Genomic DNA, 14,120 nt, shown 5'->3' on the forward strand with positions numbered 1-14,120 from the left:
TTTCTTCGTTTATACTTTTTGCTTTATGCCAAAATGAGACAAACTAAAAAAAAATAAATAAATAAATAAAAATAAATAAATAAATAATATATATATATATATATATATATATATATATATATATATATATATATATATATATATATATATATATATATATATGGTTTATAAATTGTGTATAGATGAATTGTGCTTTAAATTATGTATGCAACTTTTAAATGTCATGCTTGCAGTGCTATTGCATTGGTTTACGCTCTTTGGAAAGGGTTAAGTCAGACAGATGTTATTTTGTGATGTTGCATTCATAAGACTGGTAGGGCTGCGTGCAAAGAAGCTGCAAGAGGCGACAGGCGAGCAGACATGTTGGAGTCACTGGATTTTATTAGTATTCTGTTGGCAGATAACGAGACAGACTACAGCAAAGGAAGGGGATGACTACTGAAATAAAGCCTTGAGCTTCAGGGATTGTCAGGAACTACACATATAGACACAGCTAACAAAAGCATCAGAGGTAGGCCTAAGCAAAAACTCCAAGAGGTTAACGGGTATATGCAAATTATAGCCTGACGGTATTTCAAAGCGTCACTTTACTTGTTCTCTGCCAGACTCCGTCTTCCCGCAGTTTTTGTTTCTTTTCATGCCAATAAATATGATCTGTCAGTAACAATTTGTACTCCAATAATTTTCTGTAATTTTTATTAACATATCAAATGCTTAACAGATTAATTGTTCCTGTTCATTCAAACTTGAATAAGCAGCCTATATTTAGAAATACAATTTAATAAAATGTATAACTTTGAATGCGATGCATTACATAATTAAATAATTCTTGTTAACGTTTTTCATTAAATTGACTACAGTCTATGCACAAACATTCAGTTGGGGAGCGTCCATATTTCAGATTGTTTCGTTCATTTTACTCTTTTGTCTACTTGACTTTAACTATTAACCCCGTAAACACATTATGTTCTTATGATGGCAAAAAAAATAAATAAATAAATAAATAAAAAAAATAGATCGTATCACAAACATTTTTTTTTATTTATTTATTTATTTTTTTTAGAAAAATAAATACATTATATATATATATATAACGTTGCCATAAGGCACCTTGGAAAATGGTATAAAAAATACAAATAAAATAAAAAGAATAGTTTTTCTTTAAAATAATCATTTCCTCTGTGAATATAATTATTCTTTTTTAATCAATGTTTTAAAAACTTGGAACCCCTAAAACCAAAACCAAAAGGTGAAATCATTATCATGTATTTTTCAATATTGTTAATTATTTTCACTGTCAAATACGCAATTACATTACTGTAAACATTTTCTAGTTAATGAACAAGTACAGTAATATAATAGACATCACTATCTATTCAAATTTCCATTGGGAAAATGCATTGGTGCAATTCCTTTGTAGTACAGAGTTGCTAGATGGCAATATAGCAGTTTTCCCATTGTGATATAGCATTGCCATATGTCATACGTTCCTATTTTCTCAATTTTCTGTAAACTATGTTAGATAAAATTGATCAGTTAACAACAACATCTAAATAAATTATCAATGACGGAGACAAAAAAATCATGATGTAGAAAAACATACAGAAATGTGTTTAGTGTAATTTGTGAAGCACTTCAGCTAGTGACTTTGATACAATATCAAATGTCATGTGGCTTACAAACAGCATATTATTACTTTTAAGACTGCTCTTCTTTTTTCCAACAATACATTATGTTTTAGATTTTTTTTTCTTTTCTGAAAGGTGAGAAAATGAAAGAAAATAAATTATTGCCATATGACTGCCCCGTACCATACAGGGTTAAATATAATATATATATATATATATATATATATATATATATATATATATATATATATATATATATATATATATATATATATACGGTTTTACTGTATGTCCGCTCGAGGTTGGTGTTTCTGGTGGTCTGGAGTTTACAAGCTTGCAAAAGTCCTGAAACCATGTGCTGTTGATGTTTATTAAGATAACTGGTGTGAACGCGTCCAATTGTTGCCAAAACATTATACAAAAATTAGGTATGAAAAATGATATCATCCGCCAAAAAAAAAAAAAAAAAAAAAAAAAAAAAACATCCAATGGGATAATACAATTCAAATCTAAAAGGGTCGTTAAAATAGCTTACGCAAATAGCTGACACAAAGGTTTTGAGTAACGTTTTATGACAGGCTATTAACAAATATTATATAATGATTAACAAAACTATTTGCATTGAGATGAATATAAATTAAAATAGAATACGTATAGATCGTTATTAGACTATAAGTTTCATGACAAAATGGACCCTTCATGACCAAACTATTTCAATGTACACTGATGATCTGTTAAGCGTTATGTAATGTCTGATAACGAAGAATTTTCAAACGTGTTAAATCAGATCTATGGCGGGACTGTTATTCAATTGGTTGCAAATAGGAATGAAAATGAGCGATGTATTCAATTTTCATTTAATTTTCAAATTATGTTCGCATGGACTGTCAAGGCCCACTGTCTTTTTTCATGCGATGTTGCTGTCACAACTATTTAAAACAGAAAACTGCTGTTAAAATTAGAGATCAAACATATAAAGGCGAGTTTACTGGTAAATGGACGTCATTAAATTCACATAACGTAGTGTGGCGTGACCATGTTTTGTCTTATTGTGCTTTCAAAGTCAAATACAATTTGTTTTCTTTCAGCATTTTGTGTTTCAATGACTAATGTCTATTAAAATAATTTAAAATGGACACTGCATCTCAGACATAGACCTTTGGAAAATGGTCATTGTTAGGTGTTGCCTGAAGACCTGGAACACCATGGAACAACTACTTAAAGTTGTTATTCATTAATTCATTAACCAAGACTGTCAAATCAGAACGGAATTGTTGCATGATGAACTAAATATAGGAAATGATTACGGCCCATTGTATCATGACTGTACAAAATGTTTATCATGCCCATGGTTTGAGGTGGAATGGGCACATAACCATAATTTGAACCCTAGAGACCATAAACAGTCTCGTTTTATGAAGAAATTATATGACTAACCGCGAATGTTGATGTTCGTGTCATCATTCAGACCCCATACAGTAGCCTATATGCAAAACCGTGATCCAATATTAAAAACTGAATTGTCATGTTTTCACGAAAACAGAATATTTTCACGCTTGGATTGCTTTGGTGTGCTTTGAGTCCTAAATAGTAGCCCAAATGTGTTTTGATTGATTATTAATAAAATGTAAACAAAGCTACCTAGCAATTTTTACAAAGTTCAAATAGGATGCCATCATTATCCATCATTCTCTGTGCAATATGTAAATTTCACACAGGACCTCTTGGATATCAATAGGTTTGCTTTAGGACAAAATAATGGTATAATAATAATAATAATAATAATAATAATAACTACAATTACAACAACATAAATACTACTACTACTACTAATAATAAAAATATTTTTGTTATATTATTATTAATATAATAATAATAATAATAACTACAATAACAACAACATAAATACTACTACTACTACTACTAATAATAATAATAATATTTTGTTATATTATTATTAATATAATAATAATAATAATAATAATAATAATACTATTATTATTATTATTATTATTATTATTATTATTATTATTATTCCATAACTTTGGAATCTGCAAATTTTCAGAAAGTTCCATTCTGTATTAAAACTCTTTTTAACATGAAAATATGGCAAGCAGCCTTCTCAAAAAATTTCTAAACAGCCCATCTGCCTGACAAGTGTTGTGAATCTTGTGTCCAATAATACTGCTATGAATCCACAGATAAAGCTTGGATATGGATGCTGACAGGGAAAAAAAATTATCTTTAAACAGCCTGTTACAGTAGTTAGATTGATGCCATGACAGATAACGATGATGGTTTGATTGGTTGGTCAAGTGTGAGTCATTTCTGGGCATCTCATATCTATGGAATTAGTCATGAAGATCTTCTAATTCCCGCCTTACTGTTGTATGAGACTGAGGTACTCCTTTACCTCCAAAAGAGAAGAACGAGTCATATTCACACCTAAAACTTGTCAGGCCACTTTGTTCTCTTTAAAACATGATAATTTCATCATCTGTATACAAAAGCCATAGCTCAAATGATATGACATTTTATCCCCTCTTATGTGTTTACCACTTTCATCTGACGTAGTTATGCCATAGGGTCCATCAAGAAAATGCCTGCTTTCTGTTTGATACAATATAAGCAGTTGTAGTTGCATGGGCCATATGTAGGATATCTGCTTTCTGTTTGGCTTGTTCATGGTGTGTGGCCTTCAGTTATGGGGTATGATCTAGGCTGCATTGTCGTGGGACACATCACTCACTCAGAGAAGCTGGTACACCAGCAGGGCCAAGACTGGGTGTGTGGGCTAACAAGGTCACCTCAGAGTCAAGCACATAGCCCTGTGCGCTCTGTCCAGGCCTGAACTGTTGAACTTGAACATGATACTAAGATTCGCTGCGTTGCAACACCCTAAATAAAGATAGCCAGGGCCAATTTTTGCCCATTTGACGAGAAACCATATCCAAAAAATGACACTGGAGGCCTCTGGGGTGGCAAATGAGAGTTGAACAGGAGGTCAGCAGTGGTTGGGACATGCACATGTTGCCATGTAAAGACAGGGGGCAGCTGCCTGACACCCGCTCAAAGCTAGCGAGGCAGAGTCCACTGCCTCTAAGCAGGCTTCACTCAGCAGCATCGTTCTGCTGGAAATGTAAATAAGATCAAATGAGAGAGGTATTCTTGACAGCTGTGAACCACTGAACTCTCGTTCACCCCAGAAACGGTGGAAGATTCTGGGAACCAGTTTCATCCTGATGAGCGGCCCTCGCCCTTTACAATGCGAGTCTTACCTCCAGGCCCCTGAATCCATTCCGATTTACAGTGATGAGGCATCATTGCTGTATGACATACGCCACAATTAAAACTCATTAAACACCTCTAATGCTATCAGATAGTGCTCAGCCATGCAAAACTATTAAAAACGTTTTCATCTTCAGCCATCATCCACCATCTTATCCCTTTATACTCCCATCCATCGACCCATCACTCATTAGTACTCTCCCAAATCAGCTTCCTATGTAATTGCCCTGTTTGAAAGCCCCTTTTCTCTGCTTGTCCAACATGAGCACCGATTATTCTAATCTTGAGATTTAAAATTGCTCACAATTTCCCTTGTGAGGCCTCTTTACTTCATTCAAATGCACTTGTCTACTCTTCCCATGACTTTCATCTTAACGGAGCAACATAAACTTCTCAAATCCAACTCAGAGATGGGAGTATATAAAGAGGTGCATGAGGATGCTAAAATGAAACCATACATTTGGAACATAAACTACAGAGAGATGGTTTGCATTTACAGAAGTGTGATGGATTTTTCTGTGCGGTTTGTTCAGTGACTTTGAGCATTACCAGTCGAGAGAATCATTCGAGAAAGTAAGTGACTTTATGCCCTGGTTTCTTCTTGTGTTGCTGACATGAGCTTGGTTTAAATTCTAAATGAATAGGAGAAGAAACTGTTGTGGGATTGTATTGCAGTCAGTCTCCAACAGATGTTTCAGAGGCCATAAATGTGAATTGTTATGCTCAATATACAGATTTAATGCAATAAAAGGTTTTAGAAGATTTATTTATTTATTTATTTATTTTGTATTATTATTATTACTGTTTGACTAAGGAAATCTATTATTTGCATAAGGACTGCATGTGGCGGGCATTATTTTCTTTTTCGTATTAATTTTTCTTGCATGTACACTTTAACAATACTGCCTGAAATAAAATATTCACTCAATAATTTACAATATGATTGATGAAAACAGATTTCTCTCATGCTCTAAGAGCCCCACACCATGCTAAACTGCGTTGGCTCTGAAGAGCTCCAAATGACAGAGATGCTTTGTAGTAGGTCTGTTTAGACAAGGCTATTTAGCCAAGACTCAGTTGAGTGAACCGGGCCAAAGTCAGGTCAAGTGGACCCCGCAACCCTCCAGGTGGCATCTTATTACAGTGGATCATAGCAAAAGCCTCACCCTTTATTTTGTAACGGTTCATTAATTTCAAGTAGGCTAATAAGTGATCTTTAATAAGTTGCTACGCTTCTGAAGCTTCTATAAATGTTGACAGGTTTCTTATAATGTTTCTTTTTTATCGGTGTAGTTTTTTAGATGGCTTATGAGTTGCCTTTAAAAATGCATTAGTAAATGTAGTAGGCTATTTGTATAAGGTTGCGTTTTTTCAAGCAACAATTTATTAAAATGCGTCTTCTAATAAGCAGGCGCAAAGGGGGATAAGATGGCAATTAATAATTGCGTTCGTCATTTTAAATAAACATCAGCCTAAAGTGGGATGATTTAAATAAAAAGGCTAAACATATATTGTTCACGGTTGTTTTAAAAATGTAAGCACTGAAATGTCCAAATCAGTACAGTTTGCATTTCTTGAGTGAATGCAGTCGTGATTTATCATGATGACATTCCGGCATTTACTCAATCGATTAACTAAAATAAATAAATAAATAAATAAATAAATAAAAAATAAACAGGCAACGGAAAACCGCTATTTAACGGCGCAGGTCTTTTTTTTTTTTTTTTTTTTTTTTTTTTTTTTAGAAAAAATAAATAAATAAATAAGAAAACAAAAGAAGAAAAAAAAAAAACTTTCAACCAAAGCGGTGGAAAAAGCAGATGCTCTAGGGTTTTGCCCAAGTTCGATAACTAATGGAGAAAAAAATATATATATATATATTGCTTTGAGACTGCATGATCAAATAAGATATTTTAATGTGAATTAATTATTTAGCATTAACTATTCAGCTTTGTCATTCTGCTAGTTAATCTATCCAGCAACCAGTGTCCTCTAAATTTATTTTTAGCAATAAAAGTAAATATTTTGTTAGTCAAATGATTGTTTTAATTTATTATTTCACTTGCCACACCCTTTATAATAAGAGCAGCCGCTTACTCAAATGAAAACGTCACTCGGCAGCATTATATCCAAAAGTCCAAATAATCGGGTAAATCTGCACAATCTTTATCTTCTTTACGTACTGAAAACATGATTTGGTTGATTTTGTGATATTGAAGGAAATAAAATCAGATAATAATAATAATAATAATAATAATAATAATAATAATAATAACAACAATAATAATAATAATAATAGTTATTATTATTATTATTATTATTATTATTATTATTATTATTATTTCCAGTAATTGCAAGCCACCTTTTTATATTAATAATAATATCATTTCTGCGGCAAACAGAGCAGGTGTTTCAGGTGACATGATATTTCAAAGAAAATCCTGGTCAGAACCCAATAAAAAACAGCTCATCTTACAGTCATTGTCTTAATAAATTATTCATAAATCTCAACCGTCAATTTGCCCACGCGAACTACAAGGAAAAGTCCAAAAGTTGGTCAAACTTGTGCGCATTTCTGAATGTGAGTGATGTCATTGCTGTAACTGGTGCAACTAAATATATTGCTGTAAATAACACATCTCAGTTTCGTTCATTTCGACCATAGCTGCATGCTATTTTTGATCAATATGCACTGCAAAAAGACTATATAACAATACGTTACAACATAATAACAACAATTATTATTAGGCCTATTAGCATTCTTATTTAGTAAATATTTCACAATAAAGAAGACTTTTATCCTTTTCATACAGCCTTTATTAAAAGCAAATATTAGGAAATCTGACCACGTTGGAACGCTACTATTGTGCATTATGGGAGTCACCGGCACCTGCTTGCATAGAGAGTAAAACACAGTCCTTTCAAACACACAAAGTAATAAAACTCATGAACATTGTAAAGACCTTCACAGGTGTAGCTCTACAGATGAGCAGGTGTCAAGACTGAATGGAGTCTCTTGCTCCTTATTTCCAATTTTAATCACATCATCTGAGGTCTGGGCACAGGATCATGATGGTGTGGTGGATACCAGTGTCCATAATTGTTCATATAACTGCCAGGGTGCATGGATGGCATTTTGTTGGCCATGGAGACCTCCCAGAGCTGCGACAGACCCGGAGAACAAGGAGAGGATGAAGAAGTGGTGTGAAGCATCTCCCCTTCAAGTCCACTGGACCCATGTTTCAATATCTTCTTATATTTCGAGCGCTTGTTTTGAAACCATATTTTAACCTTCAATAAAGAGAGTAGAAAATGTGCATTAAAAAACTTTGATAATATAAAAGAGCATGATCATGTTTATTTCTAAAGTGTACTTAAAAACAACTAGACCCTAAAGTGTTATACAACTGTAGCAAAATTTCAAGGACAAAGAATAGAACTTCAGGAAAGAAAATGGTTTGAGTATAGAGGCTAGCTATCAGGTGACAGTGGTCCATTTTCAAGATACTTTCTGGGTTCATAATAAAATTACAGACACTCTGAAGAATTTGCCAGACAGCTCCAACAATCCTAGCTTAAGATGGACTCAGTGACATTACTGCATTTCATTACATGCATGCTGTGCAATTGTTCCGCCATGCCATTTTGATGAGGGCAGTGATGCATGTGTCTGACAACAACAATCACAGCGTAAAAATAATTGAACTGAAATGACTCCCAGAAAGCTAGTTTGGAAGAAAACACTGTAAAAGTGATATTGTTTTCCCATTTATTCTGATAAAAGAACAATGTTGGAATACATTTAGCATGGAGTTGCAACTTATTCTTAATACAGCCACCCACCATTTAACATTAAAAGCTTGTTTATGATTTGGCCAGAACTTTAAATGTCTTTATTTAATTGCAAATACATACAAATGTTGAGACGTGTCTTAAATGATGTTGGAGTTTATGGTTTGCTTGCACATGTGCAAGCAATGTGGGTCTGACCTCTGTATTCAATTTAGAATCGACACCTTTGAGAGTGAAACCTTAAATTGTGACTTCAGAAGGATTCGGCTGAACCACGGCATGAACAAACACCAGTCACAGATCCCCTTGCACACTTCTAGTCTGACTCAGAGAGCCCACCTAACATAGTTTCCATAACCTCAGACAATCAAAATCTATGCAATGGTTTTTAAACAATGTTATTAGTTTGGCTGTCAGCAGATTTAATAAACACATTTCTTTCTTTTTATTTTCAAAGATTGGTTTGCAAAACAGCTTTTATAGTGAGGTGATGGATTCCAGACCAGATGTTATATGTGTGAAGAGGGACATGGAAGATCCAGAACACACTATGTGGCACTTGCTTATGTGCCTTCAATTATTTTAATGGATTAAATGGAAAATGTCTGCATAAGATTGAAACATCTGACACAGAGCCACCTATATAATGAGACTTTTCGCTCAAATAAATTTGATTTACAAATAGTCAGCTAAATCTCCAGTGTGAGGGATTCTTTAACTGATGACATGAACAATTTTATGAAAACCGAGGCGTAGTCAGTCAGGAAACCCCTTATAATTGTAGGACAGACTGAACTCATTCTCCATGCCCAAAACGAGGAGCAACCTGTCACAGGATGGAAAGTGTGTAAGACAAAGATTAAGAGGGAGGGGGAAAAATAAATAAATAAAATAAAGGGAGTCTAAAGGGAGCACAATTTTCACTCGTTTTTCACTCATTTTCACTAATTTTTATTTTTTACTCAATCTTCCCATGTTCATATCACCCAATAAATTAATAAATAAATAATAAATAAATAGAATAAAATCATGTAACCAAGGGAACTTAAATTAACTGAGATGATTCAATTTAAAAGGTGTCTTGTCAGCTTTAATTAATCATTTTCCATTTGGACAACATTAATATTTTTTGTTTGGTTAACTGAAACAGAGCAGAGGATTTCTAGTTCCTAGCATGCTTTGCGTGGAACTTGACAGGGAGAGTACATAAGTGTTATTTTATGTCTTTGTGCAAGATTAAAATAAAGGGGGAGACTTGTTAGTGTTAAATATTTTGTTGTGTTGAGATTTAGAGGAATTTCTATTATGTTAGTTTTGGGTATATATATATATATATATATATATATATATATATATATATATATATATATATATATTTATTATTATTATTATTATTATTATTATTATTGTTATTATTATTATTAAGCATATGGCTTAACCAGTGAAGAAGAAAAAAAAAATCCTTTGGATGACTGCTTAAGCACTGGGGAAATGTGCTCTCAAACTCACACTAAAGACTAAAAAACACTAACGCTGTGCAAACTCAATGTGCAAACTAAAAACGAAAGTAAAGGTTGGATTAAACAAAATCCTTACTTAGCTTTAACAACAGAGAAACGAATCAGCATTCTTGCGTACCTATACATGAAGGACACAAAGTAAATAAAGTACAGTACATGCCCAGAAACTAGTAATCACTGACTCATCAGGGCCTCGTTTGAATGTTCTCTCGATCTAGTGATACTGAATTAGAGCCCCACCTCAGCATAATGAGTTTCTGATAGATTAATTAATGAACACAAATCCTAAAAATATGTGCCGCTAAAATGCGCATTTGCTTTTCGAAATTAATAATGTTTTTCTGAAGTCCATAAACTTAATATTATTTATAATATTATTTGTTATCACTGATATATATATATATATATATATATATATATATATATATATATATATATATATATACATTTTAAAAAGTATTTTTGAGGGTTAGACCATATGCGCTGTAAGTTTGTGAACTGGTAACTCATGTTGCCATATTATAAAGTTACCTGATACATTTTCCCCCAATGTATAGTTATGACATACGCCATAATGTCGATGTCATCAAGAAAGAAGTCATACTATAATGCATATCTCTTATAAAATAACCCATATAGGCCTATCTGCCCTTCTCAGCAATTTTAATCCTTGGTCGGCATGCCATCTCAACGACTAGGCCAAATACGGATCAGCAAGAATATCTATAACACACTGTACAGAATGTAATATATCGTCACAAACGGACATGAAAATGCTTGGAGGTTTACCTGTGTTTGCGTCAAACCCAGTTTCGCTGCTAGATCGGCGCGCTCGGGCAGCGCCAGGTACTGGGTCTGCTGGAACCGCTGGTGCAGCGCCTGCAGCTGAAGACTGGAGTAAATGGTTCGCGGTTTGCGGATCTTCTTCCCCTTACCATTAAGGCGAATTTCCCCGTCCTCAGTGACCTTTGGCTCTTCGTGGTCTTCAGGCATGCAGACGAAATAAAACGATATCATTATAGCAGAGTAAATGCCAGCGACATCTTACGTCATAACATGTAGGCCATTAGCGTTTAGCCGTGAGAACAATCGTAAATTATAGCGCACTAAACAGGATCACTGTAACTGTTTGTTTTGCATTAGCTTCAGCTGTGTTTTAGGGGTCATAATGTTTAAGATCTGTAAACCATAATTAACGTCATTTTAAAGTGAGGTTAAGGCTGAAGTTAGCCTACAGGCCTACGTAGCCTGTAAGAAAAATAAACTTGAGCAATGGCATTTAACACAGCTATGCTGATATTAACAACGTTATCGTTGGAAGAATTAAATCGTACATAATATAATTCAAAATAAAACATTTGAAAATGTCTTCACTACTGCAGTTATAACTCTCGACAGAGCTCGCACTTTAAGGCCATATATATATATATATATATATATATATATATATATATATATATATATATATATATACACACACATACATACATACAGTATATATGGCCTATATATATATATATATATATATATATATATACACACACACACAAATACATACATACATACAGTATATATGGCCTATATATATATATATATATATATATATATATATATATACACACACACACAAATACATACATACATACAGTATATATGGCCTATATATATATATATATATATATATATATATATATATATACACACACACACACAAATACATACATACATACAGTATATATGGCCTATATATATATATATATATATATATATATATATATATATATATATATATATATATATATATATATATATATGGCCTATATGCTAGACCTACATAATTGCAACTGTTAAACATTTTATGATCCAAATGTAACTAATAATATATATACTTTTGTTATAACAATAAATATAAAACGACTTGACGGACGCAATATTCGTTTTTATATTTATTGTTATAACAAAAGTTGCAAAAAATCGTGTGAAATTGAAGCCTTTCGTGAGGAGGACTGAAAAAGTTTACGCTTAAAGCTTAAAGACACATTTTTAAGAAACAAAAACTGAACGGCTATGGAAAGATTTTATTATTATTATTAGTTTTAAATGAAAGGTCTGGACGAAAGTATTTTATGCAATACTAAGTGACTTTTATGTTTACCATTTGCAATTGATTTACCCTGACTACCGACACAAGAAACTCCTGTCTGTAAAATTAATTAGACCCAACGTGCCCCTTTAAACGAAATGTGGTAGGCTATTTATTTAAAGCACACTGTGCATTCAATTACGCAGACTTGTAGGAATGCAAAAGTGCAACTTTTGAAATATTTTATTAAATCTTTTATCATTGACACAAATATGCATTAAGAAAAGCTGCCTAAAGTTGTTGTCCTAATGTCCTAATAAAAAGCATATAATAATAATAATAATAATAATAATAATAATAATAACAATAATAATAATAATAATAAAAAGACGCATGTAATATAGGTACATTATTCCATATAGGCTATTTCAGGAAATATAGGAGATACACTGTAAAATCGTAACTTTTTAGCGTTTCATGAAATACTTACTCGTTTCCTCAGCCCTGGTGTGCCCCAAAGTACTGCCGTGGTTGTTTTGCTGATAGGGCATGTAAGCACTCGGGGCAGGAGCGCTCACCGGGCCAGGGTAGGCGTATCCCAGCGGCCGGCTGTAATGGGACGCGGTGGAAGGGTAGGGACCATCGTGCTGGTGGTGTCCGCTTGAGTTCAATCCATGTACTGGGTAAATATTATGTGTGAATCCCGATAAATGCTGCTGGTTGGTTGGAATTCCGTGGCCAAACTCTAAAAATGCTGATTTGGAGGGATCGGAACTATTCAGAGCATCAGACATGAAACCCATAGACATCATTGACAGTCAAGTCCATAAAGCCCGATGATGTTCTGAGAGCTGCATTGAACGTTCACTGTGCACGAGAGAGACCTCGAACAGGATCCATCTCAATACGAGCGGGGAGCAAAAAAAAATAACCACGAACTCCTGAATGAAAATGTACTTCCAAAAGTCACCGAAATGAATCTCATAGGTAAATAAGAGCGTATCTTCCTTAAATTTGGATAAAACCGAACAGCGCAATATCTGCGGTCACCTCAGTCTCGCGGTCCTGCTGTGTGTTTCTCTGACTCACGCTCCGCGAGCGCGCGAGCTGATTGGTGTCACGCGACACCATGCAGGAGAGCTAAATTAAGTTGATGAACATTTGTCAATGAGTGGTGCTGAGTACTGATATTGATCATGTCTCATCATAGACAAATGCAAAGCAAGAGCTTTACAGAAATCACTTTGTGCGAAAGCAAAAGAGAGCTGTAAAATATTTATGTGGGCTAAAACATAGTGAGAATTGTAGTCTGCATTACCTTTAATATAGCCTATACGGAATTTAGCAGTACAAATTTTGCAGTACAGCTATACAATCGGTGGCTTATGTATAGGGGATAACGGGGTATTTTACTCTAGTAAAATCATTTTTAGGATGGGTTTATTTTTAAAGCAAGTTCCTGTATAAGTAGGCTACATGCCTTTGAAAAGTAATATCTACAGAAGAAGAAGAATAAAAAAAAAAAAAAAAATAAATAAATCTAATGAACATTTCCACCGTTATTGTCCAGGAAAAAAAATATGATAGACTATTATAGGCTTTTCAGCAACATTAAAGCGATTATGTAGCACAAATGACTCATGAAACAGCAAAACTATCAAATGTAGCCTATTTTAATGCAACACGCCACCCCCCCCCCCCCCCCCCCCACCCCCAAAAAAAAAACAATTCTACGATTAACTCAAAAAAATACATTCTTTGATCGCCTCAGTCTTTTTAAAATCTGTGATTATGTCACTCTTCGTTCGG

General features: G+C 33.5%; 1 protein-coding gene across 1 annotated transcript; it reads right to left on the minus strand.

Annotated features, from left to right (window-relative positions):
• Positions 1 to 7,724: 7,724 nt before the first annotated feature.
• dlx4b (distal-less homeobox 4b) lies at positions 7,725 to 13,420 on the minus strand. The gene is made up of 3 exons (XM_051673775.1): positions 12,802 to 13,420; positions 11,018 to 11,211; positions 7,725 to 8,207 (listed from the first exon to the last, which is right to left on the minus strand). The coding sequence occupies exons 1-3, from the start codon at positions 13,121 to 13,123 to the stop codon at positions 7,956 to 7,958; spliced, it is 768 nt and encodes a 255-aa protein (XP_051529735.1). The 5' UTR covers positions 13,124 to 13,420; the 3' UTR covers positions 7,725 to 7,955.
• Between the last annotated feature and the right edge of the window lie 700 nt (positions 13,421 to 14,120).

This window comes from Myxocyprinus asiaticus, chromosome 36 (genome assembly GCF_019703515.2).
Source record: "Myxocyprinus asiaticus isolate MX2 ecotype Aquarium Trade chromosome 36, UBuf_Myxa_2, whole genome shotgun sequence".
Lineage (NCBI taxonomy): Eukaryota > Metazoa > Chordata > Actinopteri > Cypriniformes > Catostomidae > Myxocyprinus > Myxocyprinus asiaticus.

Excerpts from the sequence above, each read along its gene's own strand:
- dlx4b (XM_051673775.1), bottom strand. The coding sequence starts at position 13,123 with ATGATGTCTATGGGTTTCATGTCTGATGCTCTGAATAGTTCCGATCCC. Across the intron at positions 11,212-12,801 it reads CACCAGGGCTGAGGAAACGA|ACCACGAAGAGCCAAAGGTC; the intron begins GTAAGTATTTCA and ends GCATGCCTGAAG. Across the intron at positions 8,208-11,017 it reads TGGGTTTGACGCAAACACAG|GTTAAAATATGGTTTCAAAA; the intron begins GTAAACCTCCAA and ends TCTTTATTGAAG.